Raw genomic sequence first — 17,899 nt, 5'->3', positions numbered from 1 at the left:
ACCCAGAACCCACACAGAACTGGCTCACACCTACTGTCCTCATAACCCGCACTCGTGGGCCAGGGGCCCCTCCCACGGCCCTTTGGTCAGGGTCCAGCAAACGTGCCACTGCCTTGGACCCTCCAGGACGAGCAGCAGGGCGGAAACGGAATCAGAGGCGCCTCAGGGAGGCATGAGGGGCACAGTGGGCCTGCCCATTGTCACACGAGCCTCCCTGTGCAATGGGTTCAGGTTCAGGGTCAGCTCTGAATACAAGGTTATGAAGCCAACGTCCTGACAACCGCAGCTACCACTTGCCGTCTTCTTCCAAATTTTGAGACATGTACGAACAGCTTTTCCCCACACATCGGGTCCAAGATACAAACACCACTCAGGAACAGCACCTGTCAATCCACACCCCTGAAAATCTTCCCGCAGGAACGCGCCAGAAGCAGGACTTCGTTCCTAATAACCACACAGCGTTTTATTCACAGGCACCCACAGCATGCAGCCAGCCCCCGACCCCAGGAGGGCTGCCTGCCAGGCAGGTTTACCTCTCGGGAGGTTTCCTGGCCTGACCAAAGTCAGCACAGCGTCAGCGCTCCCTGGGCCCGGCCACGGAGCAAGGGGCCAGAGCCCTGCTGACTCAGGACGCCAGGGAGCTGTGAGTGTCCACGTCCACAGTCTCAGTCTGTGACTGAGAGCCTACAGTCCTGTCCCCACTCAACTCAGCGCAAACCGGGAGGATCTACAGGGACAGCGCCTCCCCGCATGCTGGGCCTGCTGGAGTCACTTCCGGCTCTGCACCGGCTGCTGCTTGGTCTGCTTGGTCCGTGGTCTGCTGGCCACCTTCACTCTGGCCCCCGCCCGACACCGCCGCCTCTTCTTCCGAGGCCCTCTCTGACCTGGGAGCCCGGGCTGCTCCTGCGGCCCAGTGGGCTCAGCCCCTGAGCCCCGCCGCCGCCGCCGCCGCCTCTTCGTCATCCTCTCAGATCCGGAGCTCAGGTCTGGACACGAGTCCTCCTTCCTGCCTTTCCCTAAAACAGCAGGGCCACGTGACCAAGGCACTGTGAAGGCCTGGTTACTCCACTTCCATGCTGACTAAAGATGCCAGCTCCAAGGCCGCACAAAGGGCATATGAGGGGACCTAACAGCCTCAGGAGCAGACCCGCCACAGCCAACCAGAGCATCCTGCCTGTGTGGATGTCAGGTTCCAGGGCCAGCAGGCAGGCCAACCCAGGAGAAAGAAGCCTGTAAAGTGTGACCTGGGGGGTGGGCAGGCTCAAGCACAAGATGGAGCAGACCAAAGCTGGTGCACGACACAGCAAGCCAGGCTCTGGGGACCAGGGCACAAGCCAGGCCATGCAGCAAGGGCCCAGATGTAAGCCAAGACAGGCGAAAGCAGAACCAGGGTGAATCAGAAGAGCTTCAAAGGGCAGACGCGCCAGTACCTGAGACCTTGAAGGACATGTGGGTAAACACGGAAGGGCTCAGTCTGGGGTGGGGCTACCACCTGTCCCCTTCTGCATCCCTTTGCCCCGGGGTTGCAGTGGGCACTAGGTGCAGGGTGCAGGAGCACGGGGCAGGCCCCCACCCCCACCCCAGTGTGTCCACTGGGCCAAACCACAGTCCCGTGGACAAGCTGGGGAGGAGGCGATGGGAGGGACACAGACAGCAGGTACGAAAGCCCCACCACCAGCAGACACCGCCAGTCCTACCTGGCTTGTGAGACATGGATGTGGGCAAACGCTTCTTTGTCCTCCGCTCCCGCCCCTCTTCCTGCAGGTTCCTGTAGGCTTTTTCCGGCACATCATCCTCTGGGAAGAGGCCTAAGGATCAAGCAGGCCATCAGGAGGCTGAAGGCAGGTTAGGGTGTTTTCAGGGTGCATGTGCAGGGCTGCGAACCACCGTGCAGGCACCACCCACGCCCACGCCCACGCCCACGGTGCAAGAAGGCCCCGTCCTCGTGCCCTGCATATCTTCAGGCCCATCACGGCTGCGACCAGTCCAAGACGGTGCTGGCAGTAGGACATCAGTGAAAGCCGGGCCCTGGGCCGGTTCCAATACATCACGATGGATTCCCTAAAAAGCTTAGGCTGAGGAGGGGCTGATAAGATCACTTTCTGGGCCAATGGCCAAACTCTCCATGTCGACAGGGGTCTGTGTGTGGAGGGCCCACATGTACACGATATTAACACACATCACTGTATGAAATTTTACCTAAAAATACTGAACTTTAGCTCACGGTGAGCACGAAATACTTGCGGGAACAGTCTGACGGGGGGAGGGAGGGAAGACACGTGACAATACAAGAACAGCAAAATACGAAGAGTAGAACCAAGGTGGGGGCCGTGGAAGTGTTCACTGTAAATCTTCCTGGCGTCACTCTACGTTTAAAACTTGTGGTGACGTGAGAGACGCCCCTGTCTTCTCCTCAAGCCTTATCACCAGTTGCACTGGGAGCACACTGAGCACCCACGTCTGCTACACAGCACACCCGCAACAGGGCAGCCAGGGAACTCACCGGAAATGCAGGTTCTCGGGCCGCCCCACCCTGGGAGCCAGCACACAGCGGGGGCTGGCAAGGAGGAGCAGCAGAAGCCCTCAGGCCCCCTCTCCCAGAGAGAAAGCTCTGCCTCCACAGCAACCAGTCCTACTGTGAGGGCGACCCTGGGAGCCAGTGTGCATCCAGGGAGGGGAGGAGGGGGGAGTTGCCAGCCAGGGTCCCAGCATGAGATGCTCACCTTCAGCAAGGTCCTGCAACCTGAAAAGACAGGGGCTCACCATGGTTGCAGCTTCTGCTGGGGGTGGGAGGGGCCCCCCAGCAGGCAGCCCTGTGGGCCCTCCCCCGAGGACAGCCCTCCACCTGCACTCTAAGGGCAGGACTGAGGCCACCTGAGATGGGGGTGAGGGCAACTCCAAGGGCAGGGGCAAGGGCACTGCCAGCCACCTTCCGGGCAACTCACTTGCGGATCACTTTGTAGAGGCGCTTCCTGTTCTGGGAAGGGGTGCTCTGCTGGCTGGCCACCGCGAACAGTCTGCTGGCCACAGCCTCGTAATCAAACTGCGGCACAAAGACACCAGTCACCTCCCAGGTGTCCGGGAGACGTGCACCCAGCAGGGGGAGTGCACGAACCAGGTGGGGTCACAAGGACACACCCCAACGCCCTCCCAAGTCCCCTCTGCAAACACTGTACAACGCAGGAGGCAGTGAACACGCTCCCCGTGGCCACCACCCTGTGAAGGGACGGTCCCGGCCAGCCTCTGCAACTGGGCAGTCACATCAGAACAGGGAAAAACAACACTAGTCACGTTAATCTCAACAGACGTCATTTAAGCCAATATACCTAATTCTAATTTGCCGAGCAACCAAATTCACCAATTAGTAAGCGTTCTGTTTCTACTGGGCTCCGACACAGGTGCACCCAGAGGTGACCTCTCAACAATGCTCTTACCTGCCCCGTGCTCCACAAGGCCAGCAGGGGCACGTGGGCCGGCCGTGAAGCCTGAGCCCCGCGGGCCAACCCCCAGCCCCGGTTTCCAGGACTCCCTGCCTTCCTAGAGTGCAGAGGCAGAGCCAGGCCCCAGCCCAGTCCACCCACCTGGAGGACGGGGCCCACGCTGTCCTCGCCATCTCCCGCTGGCTCATCGCTCGGGTCGCAGGCAGCTCCACGGAGGGAGCCTGGAACGAAAGGAACCCATCAATTCAAAGACTCGTGCCTGGTGTGCAGAGGACCCCAACCCAGGCACCTGGGAACCAAGAGTCCTCTCTGCCGGGACCAGGACCCAGGTGGGGCATGCAGGTGCGGGCTGGGGTATGGACGGCCTCACACTGGGGGCGAGGTGCCATGGAACAAGACATCCCCGGGTAGGTGGGCTTGAGCCTCTTCCTTAAAGCAAAATTAAGAGGGAATCACGAGTAGACATCTTACAAAGCCAACATAGCATCAGAAATTCCCTAATCAGGGAAGAAGGGGAGCTAAGTCCAGCCACAGGGTAGGCCTGACCAAGGGGCCGCAAAGACAGGGTTGCAGGGGATTCGGGGCTTTGATGTCACCACCTACAGAATGGTTCTGGGCAACAGGCAGGAGAGTGTGACAGAGAATGAGGACGGCAGGGCCACACGCAGGCACAAAGGGCCGCCAGGAACCCCTGGATCTGCCTGTGTTGGGGGGACTCCAGCTGCTGAGAAGAGATGGACAAGATGCACAGGTGGGCTGGCTAATGTGCTAGGAGCACACTTGGGGCAGGGGGTGGGGTGAACAAAACCACCCAGGAGCACTCCAGTGGGGGGGGGGGGGGAGTTGGCAGCAAGAGAATTTAGACCTTGAATCTATATGGTCAAACAGCCTTTCTGTGGGAGCCCCAGGACCACTCCCCGGAGAAGGACAGGCTCTTTAACACAGGGAGCTGGAAAACTGGACATCCGCCGGCAAGACCATGAGACTAGGCCCTCCACCCATTTCCAAAATTCACTTAAAGAGGATAAAAGAGCTACACGTAAGAACTCCCAATAATAAAACTCTGAAGAAAACACAGAGCAGACCCTTGACGAGACTGCACGTACCAAGGACTCTCAGATGGGGCGCTGGGGGCATGTGTGACAAGAGACCAACTGAACTTTATGAAAATTAAAATTTCTGTGCATTGAAAGCCACTACCCACAAGGCAGCCCACAGAATGGGGCGAGATGTGTGCAAATCAGGCCCAACAGGGCGTGAGTGTCCTAGACTCACTCCCGAGGCAGAGGGAGTGTCTAACGCTCAGCAGGTCACGACTCGCCTGAAAGCAAAGGAATGGAGCGGACGCGTCCCCCATCATCCGGGACATCCTGACCAAAACCAGAGACAGACCCCCTCATAGCCCTGGGGCGGCTCCTGGCAAAGAACCAGGAAACTGGAACCCCTGGACGCTGCTGGTGGTGGTGGGTGCAGAAAATGGTGCAGCTGCTGTGGAACAGCATGGGGGGAGGGGTCTCAAAATATTAGACAAAGAATCGTGTGTCGCCCCACAATCCTACTTCTGGGTATATGCCCCAAACTGAAAGTGGGGTCTCCAAGAGATACTCGTTCACCCACGCGCACTGCAGCATTACTCACAAGAGCCAAACCATGGAAGAAGCCCCAGGGTCCCCAGGGTAAGTGTGACGAGTGGATTATTCCTCAACCTTAAAGCAATGGACACATGCTGAGAGGGACCCAGAGCAGTCCCATCTCTCATGCTGAGAGCAGAGCGTGGGCGCCAGGGGCTCGGGGCGGGGGGGGGGGGGGTTACCAGGGACACAGTGTCAGGAGGAAGGATGGAAAGTTCTGGAGGTCGATGGTGGCGGCGGCTGCACAAGCTGGCAAACGCACTGAACACCACTAACGTGTACACTTAAACACGCCTAACTCTCCTCTGCCCGCGATGCCGCTGGGGAAGCCCCGGTCAAGGCCCCCACCCAGCGCTGTCACGTCTAAGTCCAGGTCAGACAGCTGCAGGGCCGTTCATCAGCAGTCTGAGCGCTCTAACCACCGAGGAGCCTGAGCAACGGCAAACGCTACCGGGCTGCGTGGTGACGAGACCCAGAAACCAAGTGTACCCAAGGCCCTGGGTCTGTCGCCTCCGCCACCACGGAGGAGGGGGACGCCACTGGGAACACAAGGCCACCCGGGGGCGGTGGAAGAGCTGTGGAACCAGAGACGACTGTCTCAAGAGAAGATTCTCAAAGGCCTGGCGCCCGCTTAGCCAAGACAGGTTTCTGTTGGTGGCACGCAAGATGCCACTGAAGACCACCACGAGATCCCCTCAAGTGCTGTGGGAAAACTGACGTGACCGAGCGACGCGGTGGGAGGCCACCCAGCTCCGTAATACCTGATGACCATGACTCTGCACATGAGACCGTCACTCAGAAATACCACACTGTGAACGGCTCCTGCCGTGAGGTAAGGGAAGCCCTAATAGCAGACGGCCGGTGCCTCCTCCAGGCAGAGGTCAGAGAGGTTCTGGAAATTTCAGTGGTGGCCATGGAGGTGGTCTGATGGGAACGACCACTCTGGTCGTGGAGGACCCTTCCGTGGGTGAGGTGGCTCTGGTGGCGGCGGAGGCCGTGGGGCCGGCTATACAGGATTTGGTAACGACGGGAGCAGCTCCACAGCCGGCGGAAGCTGCAGGAGTCTGACAGTTACAACAATCTTCAAATACTGGACCCAGGGGCGCAGCCCTGGTGGCTCAGCGGTTTAGCGCCACCTTCGGCCCGGGGCATGATCCTGGAAACTCGGGATCGAGTCCCACATCGAGTCCCCGCAGGGAGCCTGCTTCTCCTCCCTCTGCCTGTGTCTCTGCCTCTCTCTGTGTCTCTCATGAATAAATAAAATCTCGAAAAAAAAAAAAAACCTCTGGACCCAGGAAATTTGGAGGCAAGAGCCCTGGCCCCTGTGCTGGGGGCGCCAGGGGAGCAGCAGGGGAGAGCCGGGGAAGCTGTGGGTTACGAGGACCTGTGTCCTCAGCCGCGCACCGTGGCGGCAGGGCCAAGTCGCTGCCAAGAGAACACATTCTGGATGACACTCCAGCGTGTGGGCAAAAACTCAGAGACCAGATCTGGGACTAACTGTACAACAGAGTATTTTAGTTTCTCTTCTGTGGAAAGCATAAAGCGTTCCAAGAAGGGTTTTTAACGTAGGGGTTTTTTTTTGCACCCAGGCTGTTGATTGCCAAATATAATAGTCTGATCACGACGCTGAACAAACGTGTTTTTAAAAAAAAAAAAGATTAACGTAGTAAACTTTACGTAACGTGGGTTTCACCACGAGAGAAAAAGAGTCGGAGGCAGGGAAGAATCCGGAAACTGGTGGAAGAAGCACCCTCACAACCATGGGCCACAACACAGTCCATGAGCCCACCTGAGATCAAGGGATGTCCCACAAGGACCCTATCAGCATCAAGACCCCCAGTGGATGGGCAGCCCGGGTGGCTCAGCGGTTTAGCGCCACCTTCAGCCCAGGGCCTGATCCTGGAGACCCAGGATTGAGTCCCACCATGGGCACCTCAGTACAGATGCTGCTCCCAGCACAGGGACGCAGCCGTGATCACCAGAACTCCCTGTGCTGGGGGAGCCGACATCCAGGGAGAGAAAGGGCCACAAACAGTGAATAAGTAACTTAAGTAACCTTACAGGATTTGTGCCAGAAAAGATACCTTGTAGAGAAACCCAGCGAATGAGACAGGGAAGGGGTAGAGAGGCTGTGTTTAAACAGGTGGTCCGGGTGGGATCGGAGAGGAGGGGTGAGCGGGGGCAGAGGCACCAGGGATGAACCGTAGGTCAGAAAGGAGCCAGGGAGTCAGGAAGCATGGGGGGCAGGGGGAACTGGGAGATGGAGGACACATGTGCTTGTTTTTAAAGGTCAGCCAGGCTGCCAAGCCGAGGAGAGATGCTGGGGACAGGCCCAGGAACAAGGGGACCAGATGAGAGGGGACCCCTGAAGCTTGCTGGGCCAGGACGGGCGCCACCACATGGGATGTGCCATGACCCCATTACCTGGCTTCCCGGATGGCACATCCTGTTTGCACTCATCATCCTCTGACATCCCATCCTCGTTGTCCTCATCGTCGTCGTCGTCCTCCTCCTCCTCCTGTGAGTCCACTTCATTCAGAAGGTCTTCAATGGCAAATGGGGCCTGTTCCACAATTGCTTCAAAGATGCCCCGAGTGATGTTATGCAAGACCAGGTTGCTGAGGGGCAGCAGGCACCAGGGCAGGCCAGTCAGGCCGGGCGCGACCTGCCCTCCTGCCCTTGGCAGCAGCCCCTCCGGCAACCTGGTTGCACACACCCAAACTCTCTCTTCCCAAGAGGGAGCAGCCATTTCCCACGGGCAGTCCTCCTGGGGGCCCAGGGAGGAGGAAGCCCCCTGCCACTTACTCCTTGGTCCGAGCAGCGATTGTGCAGAAGGGATCGATGAACCTGAGGTTCTGGTCTGCTGTCAGCTACGACGAGGGGGGGCTGTGTCAGTCTCTCGTGCGGGCGCAAGGGGAGGGGCTCAGCCGCCACCCGCAGCCCCCTGCCCTCACCTCAGCGGCGCCCACTTTGCTCAGCTCCTCCAGGAAGATCTCAAGGAAGTGGCTCTTCACCCCGCTGGGGGCCTGGCTGTCAGGGTGCAGGATCTCGGTCGTCAGCAGCTCCAGCAGCTGCTCGATCTGCCTGAGGAAGGAAGAAGGCCAGTAGGGCAGGCGGCCACACCAGGCTACGAGCCAGCGACGGTCCTCCACGTCACAGGAGCTCCAACAGGACGCCATCACAGGCGAGCGCCCAGCTTTCCCACCCACACGGGAGGCAGCCTGGGCCCGGGTCTGTTCCCGCACAAAGCACTCATGGTTACAGGTTCGTGACCACTGCTGGCACCAGCACAGGCGGCAAGAGGCGTCTCGGCTACGAAGGGCCAGGCGTGCAAACATTCACACAGGCTCCCTTTCTGTGCTCGGACCCCAAGTGGAAAGACAAAGGCCTGGCGTGACAGGAGGCTACAGCACGTCTCACGGGACCGTGCTCACGGGAACTGCCCAGGAAGGCAAAGAAAGGAGCCAGGAGGCCTGAGACAGGGAAGAGCTGCTTCCCGGGTTCCTCCACATGGAGTCCTCGGCCTGGGGCCGGCCACCCGTCCTCCCCCGACACGCCATTTTCAGTGGCCTCAGAGGCCTGGGGAAGCCCAAGGCTGGCCACAAAACACAGTCCCCCTCTTAATCTGGGGGACACAGACTGCCCCTATCGCAAGCACCCCTGCCAAAAGTGACAAGTCTGGATGAATTAAATATTTCTAGAACCAAAACAAATAGCACTGCTGACAGCTGAATATACCACGCTACACCAAAAACACAGCACCTGGCTGGGAATCACCTGACAAATGATATCATAATAACAAGAGAAATCAATTTGGTTTCATAGGAAGAACTTACCGAGATTGAAAACGTTCATTTCTGGGAACCACGCACAAACTAATTTGAAACATGCTTCACCGTAAGCACCATCGGGTCCCCCTCCTGCTCCCCACCTGACCCCTCTTCACGACGCATGACAGCAAGAGAAACACACGGCCCCACCCCCAGGACCGCGCAGAGCCGCTCTCCAGCACGCACCTTTCTTCCCACCCCTGCGTCTTCAGGGCCTTCAAGGACTCGTTCAGGACCATCCGCATGAGCTGTGACACAGACGGAGACCCTCGTCAGGGGGCACACAGCCCCAACTGCCCCAGAATCCCCCGTCCCGGACAACTCCGGGGCCCAAAGCCCATAGCGGACCACCCAGAGCTGTCAATGGATGGAGGGTCTGCATCAGGGCTCGCACTGCACGCCGGTCTGCTGGCACTCATGGGCTCAAGGCTCCTCCAGCAGGGGTGCGATGGCTGCAGCCCTGAGTTCCCCAGATGGGCCATTTTAACCCCCTCCTCAAATGGAAATCTGGGCACTGCTGAAGTAGAGGTCTGTGCCTGCTCGGCAACCCTCGGCCTGCGCTCACCAGGCAAGGCCTGGGCTTCCCTCACAGCCCTTGCTCAGTCTTCAGGGGCACCACCTGCCAGGGCAGGACAGGCTCAGAGGCCACATTGCTCTGGGCCGTGACCCCCCCAGCCCTGCCCCCACGCCGCCGCCGGCACCCGAGGGCCCCGCAGAGGAGTGCGTGGTCTCCTCACCATGTAGAACTTATCCAGCCGCAGCCTGTCGATGCCCGTCCACTCGCGGTTCATGGTTTGCCAGAACGTCTGAAGGAACAGGTGCTCTGAAGGAGAACAAACCAAAAGAGAATCACAGGGGAACACCGAAGCAGCTCTGGAAGGGAGGTCAGAGATTATGGAGAAACCTGCTCAGGACATCGTGTGCGGCCCAGTCTGCCCCACTCAGAGGCCACGATACAAACCAGGAGCAGAATGGGGGCTAGGAGGCACCTCTGGAAGAGCAGCACTAGCTCCAACCTCTGCAGCCAGGGTCTCGGAAGAACGAGTTCAGAGCAGCTGGCAAAGCCACCAGCAAGAGAAGCAGCTGCTCAGGCCTGCACTTCCCCCTCCTGCTCGGGTCAGGGTCCCTGCCTGACGCCCACAGGCCCGCTCTTCCCCCTCCTGCTCGGGTTGGGGTCCCTGCCTGATGCCCACGGGCCCGCTCTTCCCCCTCCTGCTCGGGCCGGGATCCCTGCCTGACACTCACACCTGGCCCCACTACATCCACTAACCCAACCAGGCACAAACCCTCCCAACGTTACATCAGACACACGGTGCTACAGCCTAAACTGTGTCCCCCAAACTTCTATCAAAGCCCTAAACCCAAGACCTCGACTAAGACTTTATTTGAAGATGAGGTCTCTCAAGAGTTCTGGCAAAATGAGGTCACTGGTGTGGGCTCTACACCTGTCTGGCTGGTCCTTCTAAGAGATGAGAACACAGACACGCAGAGGGATGAGCGTGTGAGGACTGGGGGAAGACGGAGTCCTGATGCCCAGGAGAGGGGCCTCGGGGAAGCAGCCCTGCCCACGCCTGGACCTCAGCGAACAAGTGTGGCCTCTCTGATCTCCTGTTGCAAGTTTCTCCTACAACAAAGGGCCGGTCCGATGGCTCAACGACAGGCAAGCCCCAGTTCACTAACTCACTCGACTGTCACCAAGTGAATGCTTTATACTTGGCCTTTGCTGAGCACAGCGACTCTTCTGCAGGTTTTCAGGTGAAAGTTACAGCAGACGGGCCTCCGCTAATTACTCAGATGCTAATGACTCTCCCTAACGGAGACAGTGGTTACCGTACCTCCTTGTGCACCTCCCTAACTATGACTAACCTACCTACTCTAACCAAACTAAACCCATCCAGGTAACCAAGGTTTCCCCAGTAACAGCCACAGCGATCTACGCTAGGGACGCTTTCCCACCTGGCTGTCCCCACCCCGAGCATTGGAGGTGCCCGGGCCTCACCCCCAGAGCCTGATCAAACTGGGCCTAGAGTGGAGACATCAAGATTTCTAAAGATGCCCAAGTGATTACAGCAGGCAGGCAGCAGGGCTGAGAACTAGGGATCTTGGGCAGGACCAAAACAGATGCAAGTGCACTGAGGGAACACCATGACCGTCAGGTGACTCAATCCGGCAACTTGGCAACACCGCCCCAAGTTTCCATTCTCATTTTAAAACATAAGCTAGGGATCCCTGGGTGGCGCAGCGGTTTGGCGCCTGCCTTTGGCCCAGAGCGCGATCCTGGAGACCAGGGATCGAATCCGTCGGGCTCCCGGTGCAAGGAGCCTGTTTCTCCCTCTGCCTGTGTCTCTGCCTCTCTCTATCTCTCTCTCTCTCTGTGTGACTATCATAAATAATAAATAAAAAATTTAAAAAAAAAGAATAAAACATAAGCTAGTGGCCCTTCAGCCTTGAGTTCGTTCAGTCCACGCTGGATCAGTTAATACTGTTGGACACTTAGGACAGCATATCGCACGTTAAGTACCAGCAGACAGCACCCAGGACAAGGACCTCCCTCTTGCTTTAGGGTCTTAGATCGCAAGCCTTCCACGTCTGGTAGGGCAGCTCTGTCCTTCCCAAAGGGCTTACCCGGGATGAGGATACTCACGTGCCTCTGTGGTCTGAAAAGCATGGATGAGCTGGGAAATGGTCCTCCCTAGTTCTTCCTGGGTAGTAAACAGTAAAAAACTCTCAGACCCCAAAGAAACGTGGTCTTACAACAAGAAGCAAAAGCAGAAAGACAAACACAGTAAATCCACACTCACTCACTGAGAACCAACTCCCACCAGCCCTTCTACTGTGCGTGCTTCAAGTCTGCAAGTTGCACTGTTTCGAGACCCTCCCCCCCCCAACCTCCCTGCAGCCAGAACCAACAGATGCTCACCACAAGCAAGGGCAGACACTGCCCCTGACACCAAGGCTGAGCCTCAAGCAAGAGGCTAACGGTCAAAGGAGGGCACAGGACAGACAGGGTCACCTAACCAGCCACAAGAGACTGACCAGACCCCAGAAACCACTTGCCGACTGTGTCACTGTGCGAAGCGTCCCCAAGTGCACTTGTTGGATAGACAATCCCAAGGCCTGCCCTTGAGAGATCCTAGCGTAGGAGGCATCAAATACCACACAAGAATCTGCATTTTAAGTAAGGACCCTCACCACTCAAGTAACTGAAAAAAAGTAAACAATTCACTCTGAGAAATATGGTTTTAAAAAAGCTAGCATTAAAGGCACCTGGGTGGCTTGGGCAGCTTAGGCAGCTGGGGGTCTGATTCTTCGTTTCAGCTCAGGTCATGATCAGGGTCATAGGATGGAGCCCTGTGTGGGGCTCTGCACTCAGTGGGGAGTCTGCTTGGGGTTCTCTGTCTCTGCCCCCCACCCATGCATGCTCTGTAAATAAGTAAATAAAATCTTTTAAAAGGGGGGGGGCAATGATGCTGCATGTGAGCTCCTGTCCTAGCAGCTGTGTGTCACCACACACCCGTACAAACCCACAGAACATGCACACTAAGGGTGAACCCTCACATCCACTGGGGACTCCAGGGGGTGGTCCGTGTCAGGCAGGTTCATCACCTGTAAGAGACACACGACTCTGGCGGGGGAGGCTGTGCACGTGTGGGGGGAGGAAGTGTACGAGAACTCTCTGCACCTTCCTCTCAATTTTGCTGCGAGCCGAAAACTGCTCCTTAAAAAGTCTAGGGCAGCTCGGGTGGCGCAGCGGTTTAGCACCGCCTTCGGCCCAGGGCATGATCCTGGAGTCCTGGGATTGAGTCCCATGGCGGGCTCCCTGCATGGAGCCTGCTTCTCCCTCTGCCTGTGTCTCTGCCTCCTCTCTCTCTCTCTCTCTGTCATGAATAAGTAAATAAATAAATATTTTAAAAAATAAAAAGTCTACTTTTTAGAAAAATCTAAAAAAGATAATAATAATTCTAAAAAAACCCCAGCGGAACCCTGTTCTCAGCAGACGTGGGTCCTGTCCCTCCGTTTCCGTCATCTCAGCGCTGTCTGCCGGCGTGGACACACACGACAGCCCAGGTCTGCACCTGTCACCTGTGCTGGCGATCGCCTGTCACCACGGTGCCCACCTCAGCAGCACGACACACACTCCTACCAACGGCCTCGGCCCTCTGACCGTAAAAATATAAAGCACTGAAGCTGTAAACCTCCGCTCAGCGGCTCTGGCTGCGCTAAAACGAGGGTGAACCACGTGATGCTCCAGCTACTACCTCGGCGACCTCCTCATACACTCACCTGGAGGAGCGGCTTGTCCTGCATCCACATGCAGTAAAACAGCCCTTTCCATACCTTCAGCAGCTCGTCGTGAGTGAAACCACCTGTATCGAAAACAGCAGCACTCAAAGCCAGCCCAAGTGCTTGGCGCCAGGGTCAAAGCCACGGAAGCGTGACTGCCTCCATGAGATCAGAGCCGTTAAACACTCTGACCGTTAGAGAACCTGGGCCTCCCCGCCATCCTCTCAACTCAGAACCCGCTGCGCCTGCGGCTCTGAGTATTCCTGCAGGTAAAAGGCATCTCATTATTCAGTAACCACTGAGACTGTCCAAGTATCCGACTCGGAGCCGCCGATCTCCCGTTTCTGGACATTGCACGCCGCGTGGATGGGCGAGGGAGGCCTCCTCCGGCTTCACGCTCCGGGGTCCGCGCGCTGTTCCGTGTTATGCACGAAAAGTCAATTCAAACCAGTAAATCACCTGAAATGTTTCCGGAGATGCGACCCACGGTGCCGGGTGCCTTGGCACCAGGATGGGCCTCCCCTGGGGCGGAGGAGGATGCTCCTTAAGCGGCGTGCAGGCCCAGCCCGGGTTTCCGCCCCACGAGGCCGGAGCGGGACTCCGCAATCTGCAGCCCCAGGGAGGTGGGGGGGGGGGGGCTGCGGCCTCTGCAGGTGCTGGCGGCCACGCCCTCGGGAGCGCTCGCAAGCACGGCCCCCGCCCCGGCGGGGCTCAGACGGCCACCGAGCAGGCTGCCGCGGGGGCCCGGCGGCGGGCGGCGGGCGGCAGGGGACGCACCCCCGGGCCGCGGGGAGGACCCACGTGGTCCGAGGTTCCCCCCACCCCCCGCGCCCGCGCCCACCTGCGGCCCCCTGACTCCTCGCGACGATGTACTTCCGGAGCTTCCTCACCGCCCGGTCCCGGGTCACCTGCTCGTTTCCGGCCAGGCGCTGCGCCAGCTGGATCTCCGGCGGGAGCTGCGCGCGCGGAGCCATGGCGGCCGCCGCCGACCCCTCGGCTTCCGGACCCAGTCTCGTCACCTGCGCGCGCCGGCGCGTGCGACGTCACTCGACGGCGCCGGTCGCCCTCGGGCGTGCGCAGACGGCCCCCTGCGCGGCGGTGTCGCTGGGGCGCGCCCGTGACGTCACACGGCGCGACGGCCTCTGCCGCGGCCGCGGACACCGCCGCTTAGCGGCCGGGCGGGGCGCTGACCGCGTCGCCTGGTCCTGCCGGAGCCCGCGTGGGCCCGGGACACGCGTGATTACAGACAAGCCGTTGAGCGTGCGCCTGGCGGCTGCGGGGCTGCCGTTCGCCACGAGCGCAGGGTCGGTAGGATCGGAGAACGGCCCCGTGCCGCCCGGTGAACCCTTGATCCGGCGACGTGCCCCCGGGTCAGCGGACGGGCGGCCGCAGCCGCTGGCGGGAGGGAGGCAGGGGGAGGCCCGGGCCCCCGGGAGACGCCGGCGGAGCTGCAGGCTCCAGCCGCAACCACGGGCCTCTCCACCGCCGGCAGCACCGGGAGAGGGGGCGCGGGGGTACGGCGGGGCCGCGGTGGGGTCCGCGGTGTGCAGAGCCCAGGACCGCGCAGGGAAGGGGGGCCTGTGGCGTCGGGATTTTCTCGGTGCTTACAGCCGCCTGGTCGTTGATTCAAGAAAGCGCGATAGGAAGTAACCGCTGGCATCTGCGGTGGAGCGAGAGCGCACAGCCCCAGCATCTGCGGTGGAGCGAGAGCGCACAGCCCCAGCATCTGCACTGGAGCGAGAGCGCACAGCCCAGCATCTGCGGTGGAGCGAGAGCGCACAGCCCCAGCATCTGCGGTGGAGCGAGAGCGCACAGCCCCAGCATCTGCACTGGAGCGAGAGCGCACAGCCCCAGCATCTGCACTGGAGCGAGAGCGCACAGCCCCAGCATCTGCACTGGAGCGAGAGCGCACAGCCCCAGCATCTGCGGTGGAGCGAGAGCGCACAGCCCCAGCATCTGCACTGGAGCGAGAGCGCACAGCCCAGCATCTGCACTGGAGCGAGAGCGCACAGCCCCAGCATCTGCACTGGAGCGAGAGCGCACAGCCCCAGCATCTGCACTGGAGCGAGAGCGCACAGCCCCAGCATCTGCACTGGAGCGAGAGCGCACAGCCCCAGCATCTGTACTGGAGCGAGAGCGCACAGCCCCAGCATCTGCACTGGAGCGAGAGCGCACAGCCCCAGCATCTGCGGTGGAGCGAGAGCGCACAGCCCCAGCATCTGCGGTGGAGCGAGAGCGCACAGCCCCAGCATCTGCACTGGAGCGAGAGCGCACAGCCCCAGCATCTGCACTGGAGCGAGAGCGCACAGCCCCAGCATCTGCACTGGAGCGAGAGCGCACAGCCCCAGCATCTGCGGTGGAGCGAGAGCGCACAGCCCCAGCATCTGCACTGGAGCGAGAGCGCACAGCCCCAGCATCTGCACTGGAGCGAGAGCGCACAGCCCCAGCATCTGCACTGGAGCGAGAGCGCACAGCCCCAGCATCTGCACTGGAGCGAGAGCGCACAGCCCCAGCATCTGCATGGAGCGAGAGCGCACAGCCCCAGCATCTGTACTGGAGCGAGAGCGCACAGCCCAGCATCTGCATGGAGCGAGAGCGCACAGCCCCAGCATCTGCGGTGGAGCGAGAGCGCACAGCCCCAGCATCTGCGGTGGAGCGAGAGCGCACAGCCCCAGCATCTGCACTGGAGCGAGAGCGCACAGCCCCAGCATCTGCGTGGAGCGAGAGCGCACAGCCCCAGCATCTGCACTGGAGCGAGAGCGCACAGCCCCAGCATCTGCGGTGGAGCGAGAGCGCACAGCCCCAGCATCTGCGGTGGAGCGAGAGCGCACAGCCCCAGCATCTGCGGTGGAGCGAGAGCTCACCAACCCCAACGTCTACGGTGGTGTGAGAATTCGCCAACCCCAGCATCTACACCGGAGCTAGAGCTCACAGCCCCGGCATCTACAGTGGAGCAAGAGCTCACCAACTCCAGCATCTGTACTGGAGCGAGAGCTCACAACCCCAGCATCTACGGTGGAGTGAGAACTCGCCAACCCCAGCATCTATACTGGAGCTAGAGCTCACAGCCCCAGCATCTACAGTGGAGCAAGAGCTCACCAACTCCAGCATCTGCACTGGAGCGAGAGCTCACAGCCCCAGCATCTACAGTGGAGTGAGAACTCGCCAACCCCAGCATCTATACTGGAGCGAGAGTGCTCACCACCGCCAGCATCACTTGTGGGGCAGTCTAGCCTGAACCTTGCCCAGCCTCTAGGGCTGCACCCCAGGTCTCAGGACGTAAGAGCTGTCTACCCACAGTGTGTAGAAAACCACCAACCCAGGTCTGGGACAGTTTGCAGGGCAGCTGTCCTGATGTCTTCACAGTTAACATCGTAAACAAGGACTGACTGAATGGAGGGGGGAGTGCAACTTACAAATCTTGATTGGATCCTGGTTCAAAGAAAAAGCTAAAAAGTCATTTTGGAAATAGTTGAAAAAGCTTTCATACAGACTATGTTTCCGTTTTAGCGCAGAATGGTTTTTTTTTTTTTAAGGATTTTATTTATTCACGAGAGAGAGAGAGAGAGAGAGAGAGAGAGGCAGAGACACATGCAGAGGGAGAAGCAGGCCCCACGCAGGGAGCCCGATGTGGGACTTGATCCCGGGACTCCAGGATCACACCCTGGGCCGAAGGCAGACGCTCAACCGCTGAGCCACCCAGGGATCCCCGCAGAATAGTTTCTTAGGTGTGACAGTGGTGTTTACCTAGAGGGGGATTCAGCAGGCTTTTTCTGTGTGTGTCCAGGGTCCCCACAACTATCCCCAGGTTCCCTGATGTGCTAGGAGGACACATGGTTGTGGTTTATTATGACAAAAGGATACAAAGCAAAATTAGCATAGGGAAAAGGATTTGTGGAATGAGTCAAGGAGGAAGCTTCCAGAAGCTTCTCCCAGTGGGGGTTACATAGAACTTGCTTAATTCCCCAGCAAAGAGCTGTACACACATGTGAGATGTTATGTACCAGGAACCTGGTCAGAGGTCAGCGCCAGGCTCCTACCTGGAGCCAGTCACCCGGGAGCTCTCTGCCTGGCTCCTAGCAAAATTCCAGACTCCCAGCAGGAGAGCAAGTGTTCAGCACAAGCCTGTGACAATGCAGGGAAACCTCACCGTAGGGGGGATGGGAAGTTGGAAGGGGGATCCCCACCACTCAGCCCCAATTATGGGGAGAATCGTCAATCGCAGACCCAACAGAAGGACCCTCCGCAGGGGAGACTCGGCAGTGACAGGTCCCGACGGGGAAGGACGCACACCGCACATCCTATAAGAAGCTAGCCGCTTCTGCAACGTAGCTTGTGAGAAACCGTCATCACCCCAAACTCATGCTTTTCTCCAGTGGAACTTCTGTTCAAAGCTGCTTCTTCCAACTTCCTCCTTCTTCCCCACAAAATAAAGTTTCTCTGCTTCGTCGGACCAGCGGTTTTTTCGGTAGCTTGCTTATTTCCAGTTACGATTCTCCGCTATTCCTGAATAAACCCATTGTAGCTGGTAACAATAACTTTTTATTTTTAAGGCCAACAAGCCACATTGTTTGTGCAAATGGTTTTGGCCCACTGAGGCACCCTTATCACGTGGTGGGAACCCTCTGGACACCCACATTCCCAGACACCAGTGTACTTCATGAGGTTCTGAGCAGAGCAGTCAGGACTTGTGTCAACCCTCTTCCACAACACA

The 17,899-nt window shown here is 58.9% G+C and overlaps 1 protein-coding gene across 2 annotated transcripts; it reads right to left on the bottom strand.

Moving 5' to 3' along the window:
• Nucleotides 1-437: 437 nt before the first annotated feature.
• Nucleotides 438-14,187, bottom strand: RRP1 (ribosomal RNA processing 1). 2 transcript variants are annotated; one of them, XM_055313679.1, is made up of 13 exons: nucleotides 14,027-14,187; nucleotides 13,186-13,268; nucleotides 11,546-11,603; nucleotides 9,639-9,724; nucleotides 9,088-9,149; nucleotides 8,026-8,155; nucleotides 7,877-7,941; nucleotides 7,496-7,689; nucleotides 3,582-3,661; nucleotides 2,946-3,043; nucleotides 2,724-2,743; nucleotides 1,698-1,808; nucleotides 438-1,016 (listed from the first exon to the last, which is right to left on the bottom strand). In XM_055313679.1, exons 1-13 carry the CDS (start codon nucleotides 14,157-14,159, stop codon nucleotides 769-771), a joined length of 1,368 nt encoding a protein of 455 aa, XP_055169654.1. In that variant the 5' UTR covers nucleotides 14,160-14,187; the 3' UTR covers nucleotides 438-768. The 2 variants fall into 2 exon arrangements, with proteins under 2 accessions (XP_055169654.1, XP_055169655.1); XM_055313680.1 differs by lacking the exon at nucleotides 14,027-14,187 and adding an exon at nucleotides 13,645-13,998.
• Nucleotides 14,188-17,899: the final 3,712 nt, after the last annotated feature.

Source organism: Nyctereutes procyonoides, unplaced genomic scaffold, assembly GCF_905146905.1.
Source record: "Nyctereutes procyonoides isolate TBG_1078 unplaced genomic scaffold, NYPRO_anot_genome, whole genome shotgun sequence".
Taxonomy (NCBI): Eukaryota; Metazoa; Chordata; class Mammalia; order Carnivora; family Canidae; genus Nyctereutes; species Nyctereutes procyonoides.
This window is presented reverse-complemented; position numbering and strand designations above follow the sequence as displayed.